Below are 13,682 nucleotides of genomic sequence, written 5' to 3'. Positions count from 1 at the left end.
TAATTGTCATCCAGGTCTTAATGTCTCTGATGCATGAATTCAGTTTCTCTAGGTGGTCATTCTGGTCAGGTTTAATGGATAAATACATACATACATACATACATACAAATACTCATAAATAGCATAATTAGATACATTTATAAGCTTATGTATAGGAGGACGGCAGCGCGCATAAGTGCAGCAGCCTACAGCTCCTCGACTTTGTGTGCTTCTGAAATATTATTTTTAACATTGTTTCAGCTTGCTGCTACCCTAACAGAATTAAACAGACTCTACAGCCGTACGGACCTCCTGGACATCGGGTTCCAGTGGAATTTGAATTTTAGCAGGGACTTCCACTGCAAGCGACACAGTGAAACCAGTGGGATCTCCTGGACATTGTCGTCAGGTCTGGCAGGCAATGCAGACGGCGTCACAAGAGGAAGTAGAAGCGGGGCTGTAGTGCGGGTCTGCTAGCTGAGCTGAGAAACCCCCACTGCCAAGCCTCTACCTCTCAAAGGCCTGATCCCTGACGCACAAAACGGATGAAACTGCTACATCAGCTTCAGTGCAGCTAGCAGGCCGCACACTACCCAGATGGGACAGGAACAAAAGCTGCATCTGCATACACGCAGGTTGGTGTAATAACAGCACAGTGATGGACACACTGCTCTCCCAACCCAGAGTTCCGACCTAGAGACCCTTCTTTCTGCCTTGCGAGATAGCTGCTGTTTACATTCCAAGAGAGTGCAGAAGGTGATAAACATCAGACTCCATCTATACCTCCTGCTGCCTCAACAGAGCCACAAACATCCAGAAGGATCACACCCACCCCATCATCACCTCTTCAAACTGTCTTCAACGGCTTCTTCCCAAAAGCTGTAACTTCACTAAATGCCACTTGCAAAGGCTTGCACATCTTCTTCAATCTGGACACTTTTTTTCTTCACCTTATTTCTTGCACATTTGTTAGGATTTTTTTCATAAATATCTGAGAATTGGTTATTTGTAATGGTAGTAATGACTGTAATGACAGCATGTTGTAGCTTTTCTCCCTACAGGAAATAAACGTGAGTCAATCCTTACGCGATGGTGTGCTAAAAGAACATTGATGTTGTACTCACCACATGAACCTTTTTTATGATAGATTTATAAAACCCAAACTGAAAGACACAGAAGATTAAGTTCATAAATTAACACTTCCAGCTTCAAACAGAAACAGATTTGTTCATCTTTTCACTTCAATGGAAAACAACACATTTTACATCGAACATTAACATTGATTTTAATAAATTAACGAAACGGTTTTTCTTTTAGGTTAAAAAAAATGTTACTTTCAAATTAAGAATCTTTATAATTATGAACTGATTTTCCACCTTTGCTTGTGTCATTAATTTATAGGCTTCTTCTTCTTCTTCTTTTCCTTTGGGCTTTTCCCTTCAGGGGTTGCCACAGCGAATCAGTTTCCTCCATCTAAGCCTGTCTTCAGCATCCTCCACTCTAACACCAGCCACCTTCATGTCTTCATTCACTGCATCCATAAACCTCCTCTTTGGTCTTCCTCTAGACCTCTTTCCCGGCAGCTCTAGACTCAGCATCCTTCTACCAATATATTCACTGTCTCTCCTCTGAACATGTCCAAACCATCTCAGTCTGGCCTCTCTGACTTTATCTCCAAAACCTCTAACATGTGCTGTCCCTCTGATGTATTCATTCCTGATCCTATCCATCCTGGTCACTCCCAAAGAGAACCTCAGCATCTTCATCTCTGCTACCTCCCCAAATTTTAACCTTTTCCTCATAATTTTGACGTATCGTCTCATATTTTAAAATTTAATGTATTTATCTATGTTTTTTCGTGACTCTTAATCGTACGGTCATAATTATTAATGTAAAACAACGACATATATATCAGCCACATTGGAAATGTGTCCCTACAGGTCCGCCATGTTGGTTTGGTCCTCCCGGGTTTCCTGAGGACACGCCCCTCATAAGCAGTCTCCTCCCCCTATATAAAGGCATTCCGTTCCTCGGAGCTCAGTCTCGGCGGAGGCTCCCGGCTGCTCTCGACGCCTGTCGGTCCCAAAAACTCGAAACTTCTCGACTGTAACTTAAAGAAAACGAACCGAAACTTTTGGAAGCGCGGAATTTTCACTGGAAATTACCTCTGTTGGACATTAAATGTTTTTATTTGTGTTTAATGTGTAGTTAAAAGCGAGAATTCCGACATGCAGCCACAAAGTCTTCCTTAAAGTGTTTCAGGCTGGATAAAGATTAAATTCACTTTCAACATGGAGAGCTGCAGTTCCTGAAAGACCAGACGAGATGGGAAAATGGGAAATAACCATGGTAAGCTGAAAAAAAGGCGTGAAAACAGCTTATTCTGCTGAGGGATCACTTTTAACACCAACTTTTTAAAACTACTTTCATTTTTGTTTGTCTTTCACTCAAATTTCCTGTTTTGACACTTTTAGCCTCCAGGAATTCTTTTTATTATTGTATTTTATATTTGAAAAAGTAAAGATTAATGTGTTGATCAAAAATAACTTCAAAAGTGCTGTTTATCCCAACTTCTTTTCCAGAAAGTTAACATCCTGCCTGCATTCAGTGTTATTGTTTTCAGCATGAATTCCTGGAGATGAGTTCCTGTGAGAACTGACTTTTTCTGTTCAAACTTTTTTAGAAGAACATTTGGAACATTTGTAAGCATTTTAAATATTTTAAACATGTGAAAAAGGTTTCAGGATGCTTTTGTTAGTTCTAAACTGAAAGGATGACAGATTTGTGAGGAATGGAGGTTTGGAATTTAAATAAACTGTAAATGAAACAGAGCTGCTGTTTGGGTGGCTAAACTATTATTTTCCTGCATGGAAACTTTATTGACCAAAAACAAACAAAAAAACTAGTATATTTGCACAGATTCACCAGTTTGCAGAAGCTTCCTTTCTGCTTTTGTCATCTCATTTTTGAAGGACAAACTACCGTATATAGAAGTGTGATCCGAATGCAGCTGCTGGCTTTTGTGCAGATTCCCATCAGTATAGATTTGTGGGGCATTTGCATGGATTAGAGAGCAGTCACGCAGGGCTGATGTCTGACTGAAGTTATCCGTTTCAAAGTTAGGTCACAGTAAATCAGCGTGCTCGATGTTTGCTCAATAAACCTGGCTGTAAAGCTGTAAAATAACAGCAAATTTTAGTTGCTTTGTTTTTCTTTCAGGCCATAAAATGCTAGAAACATCCTAACCCCGCATAACGACCGGAGATCTGCTGATTCAGCGTCTTCAGATGCATGACCGTAGAATTTTCTGCAGCGTTTTGCAGCCAAATTTGATTTAGATCTTTCATGGAGGGACAGAAACACTCACTTGTGTGCAGAATCATTGCTTTTTCAAATGAGGGTTCATTATGCAGAGAAGCAACGAGTGCTGCAGCTGCAGGTCTGTGTGATGGAGATCACCTGGGAGGAGGATAAAGGATTTGAATGTTCTGCTTAGCTTTGATGTGCCAACCTTTCAGAATTCATGTTTGTCCGTAAACATTCACGTCAAATTGGAACTTTCTTGGAAAGTTGAGGTGCTGCAGGGAAGCCGTGGGAGCCGTGCTACCTGCAGATGTTGTCCTCACCACCGTGGGCGGTTTCTGCTGTGTCTGCAGACCTGGTGGAACTTCATGATAGTTTCTGTGGTTCGTGGGGGATCAGTGCAGGACTCTGCGGGCTGTTACATCACTTATTTGCGTGTAGTTTCGTCTTACCGGCGTGATGCCTGCTGCTATTTTCTTCTCTGATGTTTAGGGCTGCCACGATTAGCTGACTAATCGATGACTGATCGACTATTCAAATAGTCAACAACAAATGTAATAGTCCATTAGTTGTAACTTTTGTTATGTGGAGTTAGAATGTATTAAGGTTGAAAGTTATAATGCTATTATGCTAGCTTTTTGGACTATTTTGGCATTTATTATGGTTTTTTAGGCTATTATAAGTTTAGCTAATATTTCAGCTGCATGCTAGTTATTTTGGCTAATTTAGTTTTTTTGTTGTTGTTTTTTTAGGCTATTTTGGAGTTTAGCTAATAATTCAGCTGGATTCTAACTGTTTTGGCTAAGTAACCTATTTTTTCAGTTTTTTAGGCTAATTTGGAGTGTAGCTAACATTTCAGCTACATGCTAGCTGTTTTTTTTAATTTAGACTTTCCGTTTTTAAGCTAATTTGGCATTTAACTAATATTTTAGCTGGCTATCAGCTTCAGCTTTTTCAGCTATCAACTTCAACGTTTCTATCTATCAATTCCATCATCTTCAGCTATCAGCACTGGCATCTTCGGCTGCCAAATTCAGTTAACATCATTCACACTAGCACTATAGCAAATAATGTTGTATATGTAGTTGTTAGTCAGTTTAAAGCTAATGGTGGTTAGGATGTGTGCTTTACATCCACTTTGCCCATGACCCGATTAGTCGACTCATTCAAAAAATAATCTGTGTTAAGTCAACTGTTAAAAAAATTGTTTGTGCTTGTATAACCACAAGCTTCGCTCCGTCTCTGTCTCTGCTTGTGACCCACATTTCACTGGGACTTGATGGGTCGAACTGGTTTGTGTTGGTTCCAGAACCCAGTGCAGGAGTGGGGCGAGGAGACGGAGGATGGGGTCGTGTACGGGGTCACCCTGCACCGGGAGCCCGTCTCCACCTCCCCAAACCCAGAGGAGACGGGTCCGTGCTCCGCCTTCATCCAGTACCGGACTTGTAAGGTGCGGCGCCTGAAAGCCGCCACGCTGGAGAGGCTGGTCAACCACCTCCTGGACGGCAGCTGCCAGGAGCCCGACGTTGGCAAGATCTTCCTGTCCACCTACAGAACCTTCACCAGCACCACGAAGCTCATAGAGATGCTCTTCCAGAGGTAGGAAGCTGCTGGGTCCAGCAGGTGTTCTTAGAAACGTTAATTCTCAAAGGATGACGTTTTGTTGAGCTGTCCCAGCAGTCTGTGGGAGGATCCGTGCACAGAACATGCCAGCGTCATGGCATCACAGATGTAATGACAAGGGCTTAGCAGCTGCTTATTATCTCCAGCCTTTCAACAGCAGCAATTATGCTCTACCAGGCTTTAGTGTGGTTAGTGGGATTCCAGGTCGGAATTAGCGTCTTAGCGACAAATGATAATCAAAAAACCGTTGACATGGCAACGGCAATCCGTACACTTTGCAGTCCTGACCTTTGTGAGTCATCTTTCTTGCAGAGACAGCGCTTGCTCAGATCTTGAGGATGCTGATTACAGCAAAAGGTTGGTAGCCAACTGGAGACTTTAGAATGTAAAACTCAGCCGCTCTACTTTGGCTTAAAGTCTCACTACTGATGTGGTTAAAGTGTAACGCCTCTTCTGCCTCTGCAGCCCGCTGTTGACCTTAATCCAGACATGGCTGGACGACTACAGCGAGGACTTCAGGGACCCGCCGCTGCACCCCGCTCTCCGGCTGCTCCTTGACCACCTCAGGATCAGCTCTGCGGTGCATGACGGCATGCGGCGCCAACCCAACTTCTGCTCGCTGGCCGGACAAGCCGACGAGCTGCTCAAGAGCTTTCAGAAACAGGGTAACTTATTCGAGGAGCTAAGAGGTTCAGATCTGGGGAAAATGTTTGCCAAACAATCGACCGGCATTCTTTGAACTCCTATATTAACTTTGAATGGAAGGGAACGATTTGATGAAAATTGGATTTGACACATTCCTTCATAAAAGTGCTGACCGATATAGTGATAATTATCGGGATAGAACTTTTTCTTGAAGTCTATCATGATATACTTTTATTTTGAAGGGTCTGAAATAAACACTCACCAGTTGCGAGCATTTTGTCCTCTTTGGCGAGTAAAGGTTAAGTAAGAAAATAAAACAAAAAACTGTTGCATCATGGTCCTTCGGTGCATCTGCTGTGTGACAGGAAATAAATGTTTAAATCTAAATGAACGGCTGTTGATTAGACATTTCAGTGCTGATAGCTGAAGATTCTGGAATTAATTGCTGAAATCGCTGAAACTGATAGCCAGCAAAAAAATATTAGTTAAATGCCAAATTAGCTTCAAAAACAGAAAAAGCCTAAATTAGCCAAAATAGCTAGCTTGCAGCTGAAGTATTAGCTAAATTCCAAATTAGCCTAAAAAAATAGAAATACAAAAGCATTACAGTTTAAGGCAAGAAATGCAAACCACCGAGGCGTTCTTCTTAGTGTTACATTTATTAGTTTTTAGAAAATCACATTTTTATCTTGAGAAAGCCACCTACTCAATTTTTTAATTGAATAAAAACTAATCATTTTAAACATAAATTACAGAACGTTTCCTAATTGATCCACTGCTTCACCTTTTTCAGTGTAACCACAGGTTTACAACGGCTTATAATGTAATTGAGCCAATCACAATCAAGATGTTCTTGTCCATGACAAGAGTTTGTTGAAAGTTGAATGGCTAACAGGCCAGACTTTGGACATGCCGGTTTTATTTCTCTAAATGCATTTGTTCTGGGTTCTGAAACAGAAGAGGAGTCGACTGGTGGCTCTGCTGCTGCTGAGGAAGGCTCTGCTGATGAAGACTCTGGATGTGAAAGTCCTCCAGACCCGGGCGGCATCATGGATTTCAGCACTTTATCCATCGCTGAGCAGCTCACGCGGATGGACTCGGTACCTCAGAGGAGCTTTTCTCACTTTTTCAGCTCCAGTTTTCGCTGTATAGATGCTGACGTGTGTTTTGTCTGACTTTAGGCTCTTTTCGTCAAAGTGGTTCTCTACCAGTGTTTGGGTTGCGTTTGGTCGCAGAGGGACAAGAAGGAGAACATGTCTCCGACCATCCGAGCCACCATCACGCAGTTCAACGCCGTCACCAACCAGGTTATGGCGTCCTTGCTCTGCCCGCCCGTGGACCCCGCCCGCGGGGCTTCCACCTCCCCGGCGCAGAGAGCGCGCGTCATAGAGAAGTGGATCAAGGTGGCACAGGTGAGCTGGAAGACGCAGCTTTATTTTCAACCTAATAAAGGTGTGTCAAAGTCAAGGCCCGGGGGCCAGATCCGGCCCTCCAGATCATTTTATTTTATTGTTTTTAATGGCCCAATGTTATCTTGTGTTTATTTCTAACTTGTATACTTTTAACAAAGTGTATTGTCATGGAGAGTAAAATATTAAAAGTTATTTAAGGTTTAAGTTTATTTATTCTGGAATAATATTCCTGCTTTTTTATTATTCATAATTATTTTAAAAAGTTGCGGTTTTAAAGTTTTGAAAATTGTCATTCTGCTAGCTTTTTTGTTTTTTACTATTTTGGCATTTACTAAGATTTTTTGAGCTGTTTGGAGTTTAGCTAATATTTCAGCTACATGCTTGCTTTTTCTGCTTTTTTTTGGCTAATTTGTCATTTAGCAAATATTTTAGCTGGCTATCAGCTTCAACGTTTTATCTATTAGCTTTAGCGTTTTCATTTATTAGCTTCAGCAATTTTAGCTATCAGCTTTAGCGTTTTTAATTATTACATCCAGTGATTTTATCTATAACCTTCAACATTTTTAGCTATTAGCTTTAGTGTTTCCAGTTATTAGCTTAAATGATTTTAGCTATCAGCTTCAGTGTTTTCAACTATCAGCTTCAGCGTTTTTAGCTCTCAATTTCAGCATCTTTAGCGATCAGCACTAGCATCTTCAGCGGCCAAATTCATCTTACAGCATTCACACTAGCATTATCACAGGTAATGCTATATATCTAGTTCAAATTTATGTTCAAAAGTTAAGGATTTAAAGTTTTAAAGTTTAGTTTTAGTGTGTTCAATGAATGTTTATCCTGTTCGGCCTACGACCTAAGGTTTGTCTTGGATTTTGACCCCTTGTTCGGTTGAGTTTGAGACCCCTGGAATAACGGACCCTGCTCCTATTGCAGGATTGCCGTCGGCTGAAGAACTTCTCCTCCCTCAAAGCCATCCTGTCTGCGCTGCAGTCCAACGCCGTTTACAGGCTGAGGAAGACCTGGGCCGCGGTCAGCAGGTTTGTTTCTTCCTGCGTTTCCGTGTTGTCAAAGATGGCCGTTTAATGAGGACGTTGTATCATCGTTAAGTTGAATTCACTAGTAGAGGGAGTCACAGGTCTCACTCGTGACCCATATTCTAGTCCAGGTCACGGACTTAGTCCAAGGAGAAGAGTTGCATAAGTTTCTGCTGCTCTCTGGAAGACGGATTCCAAGCAGGTCATCGAGAAAGTCAATGTTTAACGCTGCTGCTGTGTCAAAGCGTTTAATGATTGCTTGGGATGAAACAGCTGTGCTGGTTTGTGCAGAGACAGCATGGCGGCCTTCGATAATCTCTGCGACACCTTCCCGGATGAGAACTGCGTCCTGACCAACAGAGAGCTGTTAACGGCGGAGGTGAGTCTTCTGCTATGAACTCTGACCTGTGAACGCTGAAAGTGACACATTTGTGCTTAAAAAAATCAAATGCATCTCTACTTCTGGAAGTATGCACTTCATATCTCTGGCTGATAGACCTCTGCAGCCACACCTTCATCGTTGCCGTGGTAACCTCTAGTTTGGGACTGACTGTAGGTGGTTTCAGGAAAATCAGATGACATCTATTTATACCCCATTAGGAAGGTTGTTGTGGTAACATTGTTCAAATCACATTTTAACGTCAAGGCCCAGGGGCCGGATCCGGCCCTCCAGATCATTAGTTATTATTGTTAGTTATCCTGCGCTTATTTCTAACTTGTATTGTAATTTTGACTAAATTCATTTTTATGGGGAGTAAAATATTTAAAATTGTTTAAGGTTTAAGTTGATTTATTCTGGAATAACATTCCCATCTGTTTTTATTCATAGTTATGTTATAAAAATATGTTTTTAAAATGTAGTTTTTAAAACCTAAGGTATGTTTTGGATTTTGGCTTCGCTGTGCGATTGAGTTTGACACCCCTGGTCTAAATAAAGTTTTAACCTTTTTCTTCTGAACTTTTTAAGTTAATTTGACAATTTTTTTTTTTTTTTTATCATTTAGCAATTAGTAGCAGCCAAAATAAATAAATAAAAATAAATTGACCTCATGGTCACTCATATGTAAATATGAACACAATCAAAGGGTAAAATAAGAGATAAAACCATAAAGGTTGTCACATTTTCTTTAATTTTCAACTATCGGACAGAAACATTTAGTCAATTTAATATGTTTTATGTTTTCTTATTTAATTTTTTGACAGTTATTTCATTTTTAAAAAATTACTAGAATCCTGTCATTTAAATCCACTAAAAATGCATTTATTTATTTCAAACTTCAAACAATTAATCCGATATTTATCTGATTTATATTCGTCATTATCGGTGTATATTCATGTTTAAGAAACAGAATACACGATAAATCACAATACGCCATATTAAATGATATAAAATGTTTAAAAGTTGAATAAAGAGTGAATAGAATAACCACTACCCCCCATTTCTGATTTTACCCAGAATTCCAAGCAGAAGTTTCCTACATTTTTAACATTTCTTCTCGTTTAGATTCATTAAATACTGTATTATTCATTACTATTACATTGCTCTTAAGCTTATTTTTGTAGCATCTTAATGAATCTTTGTTGTTCCACAGTTTTGAACCCACTAGACTCATTGATCATAAACATTTGTTGCTTGTTTTGAACAGATTTTTGTCATTTATGAGGTTTCCATTTAATTTTAGCGTTTATTGTTACCAATGTCTGAAAATTTGATGAGCATAGAATAAAGGAAATAAAAAAATGTGTGTTTAATCTTCTTCTGGTCCTATATATAATGAATACGTCTTTCTTTTATTGCTGTAATGAATGGATGTAATGTCATCCAAAAACATCACCAGCATGTTAGACGTTGGAATATTTTGGATCAATTAATACAAAGTGATCTTTTGTCAAAACATTTTTTGTTCTTTGCTGAATAAAAAAACATTTTGATTAAATTTAGGAGGAGATGTTGTTAAGCTGAACAAATCATTTTGTTGGTTTGATGTTGATGTAGGTCTCATGGTAAAACAGATTTCATGCTAATAGTTTCCTCCCAAAGCCAGAGGGCGGAGCAGCTGGTTTTATCATTTAAATCAGGTAAATAAACGAATAACCACACTGATGATCCGACTGTAAAAGCATCTTTAACTCTGGATGAAGACTCAACAAATAAAACGAAGGAACACCACTTTTCAGCATCTAATTATTTTGTGGTCTTTAAAAATAGAAAAATAATACTTCTCATTTGAGTCATTCTGACTTTCCTGCTATGTGAAGTCAATAATCTTTCAGATTTCACTTATTTTTTGGGATAAAAAGGGACATTAAAGCAATTGGAGAAAATGTTTATCACAACTACAGACTTATATTTCCCATAAACTATTGGTTTTAGGATTTTCTTTAGCTTTTGCATAAAATATAATCACAGGATCAGTGAGAAATTCCTCTTATCCCACCAGCATCTCTGTGTGCTTCAGTCATGTTGTCATTCAAATCAACATTTCAGGTTTACTGTTGTTTGGAGGTTTTTGGGGACATTTTAATTCTATTTTTTGTTATATTTTGGATTTTGGGGAAGAATTTAGATTTAGCACAAAAAAAGGAAATTCAGATTGATTGATGAGTCACACAGAATGGTCCAAGAAATGTAAAAAATGTCTTTAATTGATCAATGAAGCATTGTGATTTTCCCAGTCAACGTTTTGTTAACATGATGAAAATGTCTTCTTTCTTTGGTTTTAATATCTGTTTAAAGGATTTACATTTGTTTTTTCAAAAACCTCATTTTCTTGTAAATGTTCTCCTCACTTCAAGAACAAAATGGTTTATCCAGATCCAGACTTAAAAACAAAAGTGTCAAAGGATCTAAACTGGTTATCTGCTGACTGATTAGTTTTGTGGCCTAAAATGTGACTTTTTTACACAATGATTGCAGCACAGAGACTTCCTTTTTAATAATTAATAAAAGTTTTCATGAATGTTTAACAGAAGAGGCTTGGAGAACACGGTGTTTCTTCTCCGCTGGGTCGTCTTCAGGCGCCGGTCACGCGCGCTCCGTGTCTTTCTGTCCTCCTCGTTCTGTACAAACAAACAGGCATTCACCGCGTCACAAAAGCGTCTCTTTATCGACAAATAATTCCCTCTTTTCATGGCCTGCCTTTTGTCACAGACTCCTTTCATCTTTGCAAACCCTCACATCAATAACCGCTCCAGAGAGGGTTTGGGGTTTTCTGAATCGATGTTTTATTCTTCTGAAAGATGAAAGAAGTTTGAAGGGAAAACGGAGCCAGAAGTCATTGTTTGAATTGTTTTAACCGAACATATCTCTGTTTGTTCTTACAGGAAGGAACTCAGGGGTCCGTGGAGAACGCCTCTCCAAAGATTTCCAAGAAGTGTCCACTCCCCAGACAGATGGTAAGCTGAGGGTTCCACCTTTAGGAGGGTTTAAATGTCATAAGAAGTCGACTAAAAGCGTTGTATGCCCCCCCAACCCCCATTCCGCCCTTTCCACCTGTCCTCAGGTCTGAGCTGCTGCTTCAGGCCCCTCCCCCGAACCCTCTCCCCTGCTGGTCAGAGCTAGATTCAAGAAAAAAACGCCTTTTTTCAAAATGGCGACTTTTCTGTTGGTCTTATCTCCATAGCAACCACCTTAAGATTTGGTCGCCTGGGGGTGACGGACCAGTTTATGTAATTTTTAGAAGAATATGCAAAAGTAAAATTTTGGATTTCCTTGGCAACGGGGGAATTTTGTCATCCACGCCCACACTCCTCATATGATCATATGTTATATCGCTTCGTTCAGGAGCCAGTGATTCATGTATTCAATTTTCACAATATTTTGGTAAAAAATGTGTGAACAACAGAGGTATGGCTCTCTAGTGAGCTCGCCACTCAACCGCTGTTCAAAATCTACAACTTTTAACCCCAACAGTCCTTTCCCAAGTAGCTTTCCAATGATGCTCAAGGAGTTGAGAGGAGACGGATTGAAATGGAGGAGTTTGTATTTGTAGCTGGTACTAAAGGGCCTTGTTTCCACTAAAATTGTCATTATCCAGTAAATAGTACTGAACACTACCTCTAGAGGGCCTCCATTGGTTGTTGATCCATTGAAACGTGGAGCCGACAGTTGAGGCGGAGCTACTGTAACCACCCGCTGACTGGCAGAAAGTGATGACCAATATAGTGCTTCTTTAAGCTAATGTTTTCAACGTTTGTAAGGATTCTGTTTTTTTTTTGGTTTTTAATCTTGCCTGCAATCTTCTTTCAAACAACATTAAATTCCTGTTCTACAGGACGGACAAAAGTAAAACAAGAAAAAGACGAGCTGCTGGATGACCTCCATTGTTGTTGCTTTTCTAGTTGTCGCACTACAATGACACGCTAGCGGCGTGCACCGTGAAAACAAACCGCTCAGTGGAAACGAGGCTAAGGAGTTGCTTTTCTTCAAATTCAAGATGGCGGCCTCTTCGTGAAGTCGAAGCTCTACAAAACTTTAGTTGTGGTTGTAGACTTAACTCGACAACCTGTGTGTGATATTTAGTGATCGCTCCAACCAATTTTTTTTAAATATATTGTGGAAAATGTGAAAATGTAACACTTGGCCAAAAAATGTCTGTCAATCCTGTAGCCATCCCATAATGATTTCAAAGCTTCCTTAGAATATTTCTGACACGTCTTCTTTGGTTTTGTTAGTTGTTGTTTTTTTTGCTTCATTTCTTGACGGTTTCCCCCACTGTGATGTCATCATTTCTTTTGTTCGCGGTGTCAGATTTTTCTCAGCGGTGCAGTGTGAAAGAAGGATTGTGAAAGCAGTGCAGGGCAGAATCAAACCGACATACTTTTTTGTGTTGTCCAAAGCCGGTTGTGAGTCCTTGTGATGCGATACTGCTCAGAAATCTCTGCTGGGTGGGGTTCCTGGCCCTGCTGAAGCCTAAATCTATGTTTAGCTGGAGTCTGCGCTCCACAGGTTTCAGATGACTCTAGGTCAACAGGATTATGGGACTGAAATAATAATAGCAGCTCGGCCTGGGGTCTTTTTTTTTTTTCTTTTTCTGGGTCATATACATTTTCATTCTGTAATGTGAGCCGACTGCTCTGCAGGGACGACTAAAACCGCTGCTAATGATTGTTTGTTTGCATGACGGCAGAGCACCTCTGGAGGCGTGGTTCCTTACCTGGGCACGTACCTGTCCGTGCTCACCATGCTGGATACAGCGCTGCCCGACATGCTGGAGGTACGCCAACTACTGCCTGCTCTTTCTGGCAAAGTCAAGGCCCGGGGGCCAGATCTGGCCCTCCAGATGATTTTATTTTATTTTTATTAATGGCCCCATGTTCCACTTACTTTGACAAAATATATTTTTATGGAGAGTAAAATATTGAAAGTTAGTTAAGGTTTAAGTTGATTTTTTTCTGGAATAATATTCCTGCCTTTTTATTATTAATAGTTATGTTAAAAAGTTAAGTTGTTAAAGTTTTAAAAATTGACTTTCTGCTAGCTTTTTGGACTAATTTGGCATTTACTAAAATGTTTTTTTAGGCTATTTTGGAGTTAGGGTAATATTTCAGCTACATGCTAGCGGTTTTGGCTAATTTAGGCTTTTTTTGTTTTTTAGGCTATTTTAGAGTTAGACTGATATTTAAAGTTTGTTTTATTTATTAAACAAATAATTTTATTTTTGAAATCAATGTCATGTGAGTTCTACTT

General features: G+C 39.8%; 1 protein-coding gene across 1 annotated transcript in view; it reads left to right on the top strand.

The window, feature by feature from the left end:
* The first annotated feature begins 2,004 nt into the window (after positions 1-2,004).
* Positions 2,005-13,682, top strand: part of rgl3a (ral guanine nucleotide dissociation stimulator-like 3a) — a 20,534-nt gene continuing 8,856 nt past the window's right edge. Inside the window, exons 1-10 of the mRNA XM_024286221.2 lie at positions 2,005-2,328; positions 4,592-4,881; positions 5,218-5,262; positions 5,371-5,570; positions 6,508-6,650; positions 6,732-6,962; positions 7,893-7,996; positions 8,285-8,372; positions 11,318-11,389; positions 13,123-13,209. Of these exons, the coding sequence (XP_024141989.1) occupies positions 2,305-2,328; positions 4,592-4,881; positions 5,218-5,262; positions 5,371-5,570; positions 6,508-6,650; positions 6,732-6,962; positions 7,893-7,996; positions 8,285-8,372; positions 11,318-11,389; positions 13,123-13,209 (1,284 nt within the window). The 5' untranslated portion in view covers positions 2,005-2,304. The remainder of the gene's footprint in view (positions 2,329-4,591; positions 4,882-5,217; positions 5,263-5,370; positions 5,571-6,507; positions 6,651-6,731; positions 6,963-7,892; positions 7,997-8,284; positions 8,373-11,317; positions 11,390-13,122; positions 13,210-13,682) is intronic.

The sequence above is a fragment of the Oryzias melastigma genome, linkage group LG8 (assembly GCF_002922805.2).
Source record: "Oryzias melastigma strain HK-1 linkage group LG8, ASM292280v2, whole genome shotgun sequence".
Taxonomy (NCBI): Eukaryota; Metazoa; Chordata; class Actinopteri; order Beloniformes; family Adrianichthyidae; genus Oryzias; species Oryzias melastigma.
The sequence above is the reverse complement of the archived record's forward strand: the minus strand, read 5'-3'. Positions and strand labels throughout refer to the sequence as shown.